Source organism: Pelobates fuscus, chromosome 2 (assembly GCF_036172605.1).
Source record: "Pelobates fuscus isolate aPelFus1 chromosome 2, aPelFus1.pri, whole genome shotgun sequence".
NCBI lineage: Eukaryota > Metazoa > Chordata > Amphibia > Anura > Pelobatidae > Pelobates > Pelobates fuscus.
The window spans coordinates 262,984,972-262,998,238 of NC_086318.1; the positions used below are offsets into that span (position 1 = coordinate 262,984,972).

Sequence of the window (13,267 nt, forward strand, 5' to 3'; positions counted from 1 at the left end):
AGCTCTGTGTATGTCTGTATGAATGTATACATGTCTGTCTGTCAGTATGTATGAATGAATGTATGTATGTGTGTATGTCAGTCTGTATGCATGCATGTAAGTCAGAGTCTGTATGCATGTATGTCTGTCAGTATGTATATATGTCTGTCACTATGTATGCCAGTATCAATGTATGTCATTATGAATGTATGTATGTCAGTATGTATTTATATATGTATGTATTGTAACAAACCACCTCTTTTACCGGTAGGATTTTGTCACAGATTTTATGGTAACCACAGCCTTCTAGGGTAATTAAAGTCCAGGACACATCCAGCCTTTTCTGATTTATTTGGTACAAAATATACAGGTGCATCAAAATAAAATAAACAAAACAAAATTCCTTCCTCTTGTTTGAGCACTTACTAAACACAATAATCACTAACTGGAATTGGGTGGCTTTCCCACTTACCAATTTACAATAGCAAAATATAGCTGCAAAACACACAATTCCTCTGGCTCTTTCTCCCTCACTCAGCAGCAGGCTGATCCCTTCTTTTAAAAGCCTGCCTGCCAATTGACCAGCTACAGGTGAGGATCAATTAGTTCACATTTCTGGAACTCCTAAGGTATATACAAGATCTGGTCTGGCTGTTAGATAGCAACTAGTGCTATTGGAGCACTGGCCCACCCTGCTCTCCAAATGCTCCGCCCCAGGGACCAATATCGTGTTTTGCATAGTATCAACAATGTATATTTCAAACTTAACGTCTCTCACTGGGACATTTAACTGAAAACTCTCTGGCTGCTGTTTACCAAAGCAGGCCTGATATATCTTCCTTCAACAACCATTCCGCTTTTTCGCTCACAGTTTGTATGCCAGTATCAATGTATGTCTATGTGTGTGTATGTCTGTCTGTATGGATGTCAGTGTATGTATGTCTGTATGTGTGTATGGATGTTAGTTATCTGTATGCTGTAAGTATGTATGTCAGTATGCATGCGTGCATGTCTGTCTGAATGTATATCTATCAGTATGTCTGTAAATATGTATGAATGTATGTCTGTGTATATATGTATGGAGGTCAGTGTCTGTATGTACGTATAAATGTATGTTTGTCATTATGAATGTGCATGTCGTTTATTTTTTATAACACATTATATATCAAATCTGTCTTGTGCTGTCAATACTGAACCTTTGTGATTTGTAATTAATACTTTACTTAGATTACTGGAGTTTGTTTTTAAACTTTATCTCTGTCTATTTATGTATATCGGGTTAAACTGTCTGGATTATGTGATAAAGGTTTTAATTGTTAATGACCACAGTCTGATTTTCTAAATAAACTCATTCCATGTGGTCTTTGAGTAGAGTCTCACTCGGTTGTGACAGAATGGCCAAAAGCTGACATTCCACTGAATTTTTTAGAGTGAAATAGCAAAACATACATGTGCAAGTGAAAGATAAAGCTGCAGTGCAGCATAAATGACCACAATTGGTTTAATGTATCCAAACCATATAAAGCTTTCTGTGCAGGGAACTATTTATACCACTCGTATTTTCTATTGCATCTAATGAAAAAACAGTGCAGACTGAAAGCAAGGAACATAAGAATCATTTTAGATTAAACACCTAACTCTGTGAGCTCTAGATTACAAAAAGGCACATTTGCTGTGTTTACAATTACAGTCAGAAATCAATATATAATGTAAATGTTTGGGAGAAATTGATGGGTATTGTTTCCCACACTATTACCTAGTGGGTGAATTCACAAACCAGGAAATTAAGATGCAATAGCTGGGTTAAGAAAACAAAAAACTGGTAATAAAACATATTGGAAAAAAAGCAACGAAATTATGCTTGCAGCACAACAATGTTTGGCGTAAAATGTGCAATTTTACTGTTTAATTCACTTCCTTTAAGTGAATAACCCCGTAAGACTTCCCTACTTCCCTATTTGAGAGGAAGTCGCGCAGTAATACAAAGCAAAACCATTTATTATCGTATTACAGTGAGTTTTGATTAATTATCTTTAAGTGTTCCCTGTGCAGGTTTGACAGAACAAGAAAGAGGAACATATTTAAATCAATTAAAGTTGGAGGCTTGTTTACAGCTTCCTTATATGCTAGCCACAGGATGTACAATGTATTGCTACTGCCTGACGATATATCTGACCCGCGTTCAATGTTTCTCAGAAATTAGTATGTAATAAAATGGGAGTGGGGGACGGACGGGACAGATTCTCATAATTTTGGGTGAATCAATGTTCATAAAAAACAAATCTCAAATCACTCTCCAGTACTTTCACATCCATCTGCATGGCCACATCCTGCTGAGCCAGCCCTCTGTTCATCCCGCAGCCCTCTCTGATCATGTGCTTGTGATCGTCACTCGGTTCCAGAACCAGGAAATGCAGATTGTTCTGCTTTCATGTGTGTTTCCTAATTAATTCTACCAGTGCTGGGCTGGGGAAAAAAAGATGACTAGAGTGGCCGGCTGTGTTATAGGAGAACATTGACAGCAACACTAAACAATACAAGGCAGGATTGCGTCAACATGGCTGGAGAAACATTGAGCAGTAATAACTCTCAGCCCCCCACCTTGACCCCCGCAGTGCCCCCCTATGTGACGCTGGGCCTGACCACTGTCTACACAGTGTTCTATCTGCTGCTGTTTGTGTTCGTCTATGTTCAGCTATGGCTGGTCCTGCGGTACAAGCACAAGAGGTTCAGCTACCAGACCGTGTTCCTGTTTTTGTGTCTGCTCTGGGCGTCCCTCAGAGCTGTCCTCTTCTCTTTCTACTTCAGGAACTTTGTGGAGGCCAACACACTGGGGGCCTTCAACTTCTGGCTGCTCTACTGCTTCCCTGTGTGCCTCCAGTTCTTCACCCTGACACTAATGAATCTCTACTTTGCCACGGTAAGACTATAACCCTGCTAGGTAAGCAGCATCTATGCCCTCCCAGCTATGACATAATTTCATGGTAAGCTCAGTGTAGATAGGCTAAGTACCATAGAGTCCATGCATGGAAGAGAGGTACACTGTGTATTAAATGTTTACATAACAAACACATAGTGATGGCACTATATAAATAATAACAAAATAATATTCAAGGAGGAAATTACCTTTTTATTTTTTTACATCAACTATCCAGTTTTTGCTAAACACAAGATCTCAGAGTCCACATAATTCTTGTCTGTAAGAAGGGACACTATAGTCACCAAAACAACTATAGTTTCATGAAGCAGTTTTTGTGTATAGATAATGCCTCTGACATTTCACAGCTCAACAAAATGGTTTCATTTTCAATCAGATGTAATTTACTTTAAAAAAAAAAACAAAAAAAAAACATTTAATCTCCCGCTCTGTAAATTGAACTTTAAATACATACAGGAGGTCCTTGCAGAGTCTAGCAAGCTATAAACATATCAGGATATAATAAATTCTAACTTAAACAGAATTAGCAATAAAGGAAGTGTAAACATTAGAGGACTCTTTACAGTAAGTGTTTAGGAAGGCTGTGTAAGTCCTATGCAGCAAGGTCTGACTAGAGATGTGTAAACAAAGTGATTAAACTCATAAATGGCAGAGAATGGAGCAGAGAGACTGCAGGGGCATGATGTATATTCCAAAACTGCTTCATTAAGCTAAAGTTGTTTTGGTGACTATAGTGTCCCTTTAACCCCTTAAGGACCGGACTTTTTTTGCGATGTTGTACATTTGCGACCAGGCATCTTTTTGACACTTTTGTGGTGGTTGTGTTTAGCTGTAATTTTCCGCTCTCTCATTTACTGTTCCCATACAAATTATATATTGTTTTTTTCAGGACAAAAGGGGCTTTCTTTACATACCATTATTTAGATAATCTCATGTAATTTAATTTTTAAAAAATGAAAAAATATGATGAAAAATTGAAAAAAATACATGTTTTTTGACTTTTATGTAAAAAATCTTTTACTCATCTACAAAAGCGAATGAAAAAAACTGCTAAATAGATTCCAAATTTTGTCCTGAGTTTAAAAATACCCAGTGTTTACATGCTTTTTGCTATTTTTTTGCATGTTATAGGGCTATAGGTACAAGTAGGATATTGCGGTTTCAAAACCTATATTTTTAAAATGTATCAATAGTGACATTGTAACACTATTATCTGTCATAAATCGCTAAATAACACCCCACATGTACATATTTTTTTTAAAGTAGACAACCCAGGGTATTCAATATGGGGTATGTCCAGACTTTTTTAGTAGCCACTTAGTCGCAAACACTGGCCAAAGTTAGCGTTCATATTTGTTTGTGTGTGAAAAAAGTAAAAAACTAAATTGAACGCTAATTTTGGCCAGTGTTTGTGACTAAGTGGTTACTAAAAAAGACTGGACATACCCCATTTGCAATACCTTGGGTTGTCTACTTTTGCAAATGGTATGCCATCATGGGGGTAATTCTCATTCCTGGGCTACCATACGCTCTCAAAGGCAACGTAACCAACCTGGCCATTTTCAATGTAAAAATATGACCCATATATTTGACCCTGTAACTTTCAAAAACGCTATAAAACCTGTACATGGGGGGTACTGTTATACTCAGGAGACTTTGCTGAACACAAATATTAGTGTTTCAAAACTGGAAAATGTATCACAACAATTATATCATCAGTAAAAGTGCTGTTTGTGTGTGAAAAATGCAAAAAAAGTCACTTTCACTGACAATATCATCGCTGTGATATGTTTTACTGTTTTGAATCACTAATATTTGTGTTCAGCGAAGTCTCCCGAGTAAAACAGTACCCCCCATGTACAGGTTTTAGGGTGTCGTAGAACGTTACAGGGTAAAATACAGTGATAGAAAATTAAATTCTCTGGACTTTCGGCCTGGGTTGGCAGGCAGGTCCCTTAAATTGCAATCAATAAAATAACTTAATTATGTAAAAATATTACATAAATACGCACGTAGAATTTAAATATATATGCATATTTATATATTTGAAGTCTACGTGTATATTTATATAATTATTTATGTAATTTTGTATATGGACATATGAATAGTTTGTATTCTTTTTATTTATTTATATATACATAGATAGATATACAATTTCATTCTAAGTGTATTTTGATATAAATATATATATATTAATATCAAAATACAGTTAGAATAAAATTTCGTATAGATATATAATTTTTTTTTAAATTTTTATTATTATTTTAAATTTTTTTAGTTTTAAATTACTTATTATTTGTAGTTTATAATAATATATATACAATATATATAGTTATTATATATATTATATATATACACGTGTGTAATTTAATTATAAGTGTATTTTTATATTAATATATGTACATATTAATATAAAAATACACTTAGTATGACATTATATATATGATATTTAGACGTATATTATATATATATATAATATACGTCTATATATCATATATATATATATATATACACATATATAATTATTATTTTTATTTATTAACTTTAAACTTTATTTTTTTTTATGATTTTACACTAAGCAGGGAGACTGCCTGTCAGCACAGACAGTCCCCCTGCAGGCAGAGACTAGGACACCTATTGTGACCATGTGGTCGCCCTGTTGGGCGATCACATGGCCACAGGGGTCCTAATCCGCCATGGGGAGACTGTCTGGGCTGCAGGCAGTCTCCCCACACCGGGAGCACCGCCGATCGCCGCCGGGGGAACGACGGCGATCGGGTAAGTACATTGGACCGTTAGGACGGTTCAGGACCGTCCTCGGTCGGCAATGCAAAAATGCCGATGACGGTCCTGAACCGTCCTCGGTCCTTAAGGGGTTAAGTGTTAAAAACCATTTTGAAAAGGTTTAGCTCAGAGAGTAAGATTTTGCCAGGGCACTCCTGACACAATAACCTCTACAGTGCACTGTAGTGGTTATAGTGCTTGGAGTATTACTTTGAGACCATACAAATCTGTTGCATTTTTAGTGTTCTGGGCTACTTATGCCCTCACCAAAGGATTTACCATTTAAATTCACGGGTATGATGCCCATCTCTATTTTTACAGTGGAAGGATTATACAAGACAATAGTTACAGCATTGTGGCAGTTTCAAATTCAGGCCAGGGTGAATGGATTTTTTTTATTTTTGCTAACCGGCTAGAGCCTTATCTTTGCAACTGGTCTTTTTTTTTTACAAATGTCCATGATGCTTTTACACCACTATTTATATTGCAACCTTATGCTGTAGCATCTGCCACTAATGGCACTTTTATCATTGTTCTTGATTTTACTTGCCACTGTACCCATCGTCACTGCCCTTCATTTACACCAGGAACAAGGGTTAGTCTGCATAATTTACATTAATGCAAATTATGATGAAGTGTGCCAGAAACTAAGTGGGGGAATTTTATGCTCAGATTCACAGTCACTATGTGCGCTGCTCTAGGTCTGCTTAAAGGGACACTCTAGGCACCCAGACCACTTCTGCCCATTGGAGTGGTCTGGGTGCCAACTCCCACTACTCCTAACCCAGCAACTGTAATTATTGCAGTTTTTTATAAACTGCAATAATTACATTGCAGGGTTAACTCCTCCCCTGTGCTAGAGCGTTGCTGGACGTCCTCACGCTGTGTGAGGACCTCCAGCGTCGCTCTAAACCCCATAGGGAAGCATTGAAATGATTTTTCAATGCTTTCCTATGGGGTGACGTAATGCGCATGCGCGGCATTGCCGCGCATGCGCATTAGGTCTCCTCGGCCGGTGGGCGAGATCAGTCTCGCCCACCGGCCAACGTAATCACTGGGAGGAGCGTCGCGGAGGTGGAGACAGCGGCGAGGGACATCGCCGCTGTCCCAGGTAAGTGACTGAAGGGGTTTTTACCCCTTCAGTAACCGGGGGGTGGGAGGGAGAGGGACCCTCTAGTGCCAGGAAAACGGATCGTTTTCCTGGCACTGGAGATTCCCTTTAAGAATGGACAGTGACTTCCAGAAGATAAGAGTATATTTGATTTACTGGGCTGTGTTGTATTTGTTTTGAACGGGAGCGCAACGAGCCCAAGAAGAATTAAGTAAGCTGGGGAGTGACTCTGAATAGTGTCACATCATTAGGTTGTTGTTGACCCATAAAGGTCTAGGGGTCCGAGAGGACATATCAGGGGTAGAGCAAAAAACTTAAAACAACATGCAGAGGTATGTTATATTACACAAGCTACAATATTACAGAAAGCAAATTCAATGGTAAAATAGGCACATTTCAAATGAACATAACTGAGAAAGGCCAGTAGTTTAGTCACTTCAACCCAGAGCCACTGAGCTTGCAAGAGTGAATACAGCAACGTTTTCCACGTCTCACTGGTGGGTAGGTCTGTTGGGCCAGGAGGTGGTGATAGTAGCCAGTCCCAAAGATTGCAGGAAACTGTCGGCGTTGGACACCGAGGTGAGTCTGTGTTGTTTGCCATTTCACTATGCCACCAGAGCCTGTGGGGTCCCCAACCCAACTGTTCGCAGTTGAGAGGACACCTCCTTCAAAGTAGCTTGCCACTGTAATGTGGACCTGGTAAGGTCTTGAAAGAAGCTCAGTGAGGGCTGCTCGAAAATAATGGCATTTGGCCTTTGACTTGTTCCATAAATGTGTCCTTGTCCGTTTATGACCGAAAACATAGACTGACATCTCTGGATCCAGAGGACTTGTTATTAGGGCTCCCTGGAAAGCACTATAGCATGTCAATCAGCGTTCCCTTTGCCTGTTTAGGTGTTAGGGTAGTGGAGAGTAGCCTCCTGATGAACTGTGGGAGCACGCCAGCATCAACAGCATCAGTGATCCTCTGGATTTTGAAATTGTGTTGTCTTGCTATGTCTTCGAGCTGTCTCACTTTTGCACTCAGCGCTGCACATGTAAGGGATAACTGATGTAGTTGAGCTGCTGTGGTGTCTTGTTTGACTCCAAGGCTGCGATCAGTTTCCTCCATGGAGTTTATTCTGCCTGCCAAAGTGCTGAGGTCTGTTTTCAAGACCGCCATCTCTGAGGCAAAGTAGGACTTAATTTCCGGCAAACCATCACGGTAATATCTGTTTTCATGGCCCACTGAAGATCGGGCTGCTGCTGGGGAACCACTGAGGGGTTGTGGCTGAAGCTCCTCCAGCTCTGGATCATCCTCAAGGCACTTGGACCTATATAGGTACTTAGACACTTCTAAAAAGTCACAAAGGCTTTAGTGCTGTTGTTATGAAGGTTTTAGTGCTGTTGTTATGAAAACAACTTAAAATCTCATACTCCAGGTACCATAACTTCATCTCAATTAAGTTTATTATTGTGTCTAAAGGTACTGAGTGCTTAAGGGGTTTAATTGTTTACAAACCGTTTAGTTTTAATCTACTTCAAACTATACCAGTATTCCTTGCTCCTCTTCCTCCTCCTCCATTTCCAGCTCCAATGTGGAAGACATTTTGCCACACACATAGACACACACAAGCAAACATATGCATTCGGTACATGGAAGACATGTTTTCTTGGGAAACCAGTCACAATCTTTTTAACCTGATTCAGGATCAATTTATCTATTCTAAATTGTAACACAGGCAAATTGGAAAGTCTGAATGTGTTAATCCCACTGACAAAGAAACGGATGATGCAGGTGTTCCATAGCCTCATACAGGGACTATATTTTGAACTATATTTTGAACCACAGCCTACATAAAAAAAAATGGTTTACTTTTATTTTATTTTTTTTATTTTTTTTTAAATTCTTTATTTTATTTGGGTTACATGAAATCATCAGTGACAGAAGACAATAGTTGAAGTTACCTAGACAGTTTTGAAATTAATAGATACAAGTTTACAAGGTTTTACATTCCATAGCGTATGTTTCATCACCGTGTTCATATTGTATCACAAGCATAAAAAAAAAAAAGGAAAAAAAGGAGAAACTGAATATATCCATATATCAACAACTGACACAACTGTAAAATAAAGTGTTATGGGCATATGCAAATATTAAACGTTTTTAGAATGAAAAGCTGTGTTTCTTAAAACACGGCTTACTTTGTTTTTAACCCCTTAGTGACCAGAATGTTTGTTTTTTTAATTCTCTTACCGTTAAGGACCAGGGCTCTTTTTACATTTCTGCGGTGTTTCTGTTTAGCTGTAATTTTGCTCTTACTCATTTACTGTACCCACACATATTATATACCGTTTTTGCTCGCCATTAAATGGTCTTTCTAAAGATACCAATATTTTCATCATATATAACTTACTATAAATTTTTGTTAATAAAATATGATGAAAAAATTGTAACAAAAAACACACTTTTCCCCCTGTTTAGGAACAGGGCATCCCCCCCAGGGATGAGACCCAGAGACTTTAAAAACGTAGAATACGCAGGGCTCCAAAGGGTATGTCACACAATAAACGGAAACCGCTTACTTACTTCTGATGAATTAAAGGAGAGGGCGACTCTCACGACCGGCCAACTCCACATCCACGAATTAGCACACAAAAAGGTCACCTCATTAGAAAACATGTGTCTGAAGGAATCAATACACAGGGCCATATACACCTACATAGCCTCCAACACAACTGAATGGGGCTCACTCACCTACATCGACCAATGGGAGGCAGACTTAGGTGAAAAGCTAGAGGGGGTGGAATGGCGTGAAATCTGGGAACTCAACAACATAGTCTCAATTTGCACAACGGTCCAAGAGCAGGAATATAAAACCATGTTCCGATGGTATACAACACCGGTACAGCTCTACCGCATGCATCGGATACCTAACGACCTCTGCTGGAGGAACTGCGGGACCATGTGGTGGGAGTGCCCAGTAGCAAAAGCCTTCTGGCAAACAGTAGGGGACCTCTTGACACGGATATTTCAGCGCAGGATAACACTTGACCCCTGGGTCTTCCTGCTCTCCAGATCAAAAGATGATTGGGCTAGACAGGAGCAAAAACTCCTACATAAACTGACCCGCTGCTCTGCCCCTCCCCCCCTACCCCCCCTCCACTGGCCGCTGCATGGGTTGCAGGCTGTGGGGCCTTCCATGCCACTGGGCTGTCTAACCCCCCGTTCTTTCTGCCCTCTACCCACTTACCTGCTCTACTTTTTCACCCCTGACGGAGTGCGGATAGACCATTTACAAGTGTATGTAATGTCAAATGCCTTAACACCACGCTTTTCCTTTCTGTAATTTCAACGCTGCGACACTGTGATTTATCGTTTGCATACGCGTATGACCTTGTACTGAGACGCTTCTGTCGGAACAAAAATAAAATAATAAAATAATAAAAAAAACACACACTTTTTATAACTTTGACCCCTAAAGTCTGTTATGCATATACAACCGCAAAAAAACATCCGTGCTAAATAGTTTCTTAATTTTGTCCTGAGTATAAAAATGCCCAGTGTTAACATGTACTCAGCTTTTTTTTTGGAAAGTTATAGGCCTTTAAGCACAAGTAGCACTTTGCTATTTCCAAACCATTTTTTTTTAAAATTAGCGCATGCTACATTGTAACACTGATATCTGTCATGAATCCCTGAATAACCCTTTATATGTATATATTTTTTTTAAAGAAGACAACCTAAGGTATTAAACTTGGGGTATTTTGACTTTTTTTCATGCAACCATTTTACCACCAATCTATGCCAAAATAAAAATTTTAAATGGTGTTTTTTTTGACACACATAGCAATTTAAGAATACATTAACTGAGACCTTTAAGGGTTACTGCCAAAGAACACCCCAATATGTGTTCAGCAACATCTCCTGAGTACAGTAATACCACCCATGTATAGGTGTGTCGGGTTCACTGAGGGCTAAAATACTTTATTTGGAGGGTGCACATTCCAGTTTTCCAATTTGGAATTTTCACAGCTGGTCATCATGCACCCATGTCCTATTTGGAAATTTTTTAAGCTGGCTAATGTAATTTACCACCATCAAATCATATGTTTTTGAAAAGTTGACACCCTAGGGTATTTCAAAAGATGGTATTTTAATACTTTCCATGCACTAATTCTACCACCAGTCTTTGTCAAACGTTTGGCCATGATATCCTTCTTTAGAACAGGTGCCCAAAATTGCACAGAATATTCAAGGTGCGGTCTTACCAGTGATTTATAAAGAGGCAAAATTATATTTTCATCCCGAGAATTTATGCCCCTATTTATACATGACAAAACCTTACTGGCCTTAGCAACTGCAGATTCACATTGCATATTACTGCCTAATTTGTTGTCTATAACAATTCCCAACTCCTCGTGTGTGGTTATCCTTAAATCACTACCATTTAGGGTGTAAGTTGCTTGTGCATTCTTGACCCCAAAGTGCATAACTTTGCATTTCTCTACATTACATTTCATCTGCCATTGTAGTGCCCAGTCCCCTAATCTATCCAAATCCCTCTGCAGCAAAGCAATATCCTGCTCACATGTTATTACTTTACAAAGTTTGGTGTCATCTGCAAACACTGAAATATGGCTTTCAATGCCTATTACAAGATCATTTATAAATGTTAAATAGAAGCGATCCCAAAACAGAACCATGAGGGACACCACTTACCACTTTTGTCTAGCCTAAAACATTTACCATTAATGAGAACTTGTTGTACTCTATCCTTAAGAAAATGTTCTACTCAAGAACAAGAATATTCATCTAGACCAATTTATTTTAGTTTGAATAATAACCTATTGTGAGGAACCGTATGAAATGCCTTGGCAAAATCCAAGTAGATCACATCCACTGCAACACCCTGATCTATACTTCTACTTACTTCTACGTAGAATGTAATTAGGTTAGTTTGACGTGACCTATGTTTCATAAAACCATGTTGATTATAGCTAATACCGGAGTTCATCCCAATTTATTCCTTAATATTATCCCTTAACAGCCCTTCAAATATTTTCCCAGTCACAGAAGTTAAGCTCACAGGTCTATAATTTCCAGGGAAGGATTTTGAACCTTTTTTAAATATAGGAACGACATCTGCCTTCCTCCAATCCTCCTTCCGGTACAATACCTGAAACAAGAGAATCTTGAAAAATTAAATACAGAGGTTCACTTATTTCCCCACTTAGCTCCTTAAGTACTCGTGGGTGAATACCGTCAGGCCCCAGAGCTTTATTTACATTAATTTTCTTTAACTGCTGGAGCACCTTGTCTCGAGTCATCCAATCACAAGTTATCTGCAAGTTTTTTTTGCAGCAATCATTTGCATATCTCTTGCCATAGGATCCTCATTAATATATACTGAAGAAAAATAGTTATTTAAAATTTCTGCATTTTCCTGGTCTTCATTAGCTAACAGACCCATCTCTCTTTCCAGTGTACCTACACTTACATTTTTAGTGGTTTTTAGAATTGATGTACTTGAAAACATTTTTTAGGTTGGTTTTGCATTCTTTGGCTATCAATTTCTCATTTTCTAGTTTAGCCACTTTAATTGCCTTTTTTCCAAGCATTATTTGCTTCCTTATATCTCATGTAGGATGCCCCTGATTTGTCCGATTTAAATGCTTTAAATGTCCTTTTATTATTTTTAATCTCTTGTTTTACTTCTCTACTAAGCAACATTGGTTTCAATTTGTTTTTTATATTTATTACCCACTGGTACATACTGAGAAATATACTTTTCTAATATTTGTTTGAATAGTTTCCATTTATCCTCACTGTTTTTTTCACTAAGGAGTTAATGCCAGTCGATATGTTGTAGAGCTGCCCTAGTCTTATTGAAATTGGCTTTTTTTAAATTATATGTGCTTTTGCTTTTTTGAGCTTATTTCAAAAATTGCCATATTGTGATCACTATTTCCCAAATGCTCCCTTACTTGAATGTTGGTCAAAAGATTGTTGGTCCTTTCTAGTTGGTGCTTGTACCAGTTGTGACATGAAGGTGTCATTTAACACATTCAAAAACCTGATTCCCCTTGCTGAAGTACTAGTCACACTATCCCAATTTATGTCCGGGTAATTAAAATCTCCAATAATTAACGTGTTACCCCGATTTGCAGCTTTCCCAATTTGCTCTAACAGCTGTTCTTCCTCATTAATAATTACATTAGGTGGTTTATACTATATCCTAACCAATAATTGATTTCCCTTTGCCAAGCAGATATCTACCGATAAAGCTTCCAAATTTTCCTTGTTGCATTCCACATGCCTAAGATTTGACTTAAACTCATGCTTGACATACATACATACATACATACATACAAACCACCCTTCTTGTTTTTCCTATCCTTCCTAAATAACGTGTACCCATTTAAGTTAACTGCCCAGTCATGTGTCTCATCCCATCATGTTTCTGTTATGCCTA

At 38.3% G+C, this 13,267-nt stretch overlaps 1 protein-coding gene across 1 annotated transcript in view; it reads left to right on the forward strand.

Moving 5' to 3' along the window:
* The first annotated feature begins 2,351 nt into the window (after nt 1-2,351).
* GPR137B (G protein-coupled receptor 137B) overlaps nt 2,352-13,267 on the forward strand; it is a 100,266-nt gene continuing 89,350 nt past the window's right edge. The window contains exon 1 of the mRNA XM_063443368.1: nt 2,352-2,899. Within this exon, the coding sequence (XP_063299438.1) occupies nt 2,537-2,899 (363 nt within the window). The 5' untranslated portion in view covers nt 2,352-2,536. The remainder of the gene's footprint in view (nt 2,900-13,267) is intronic.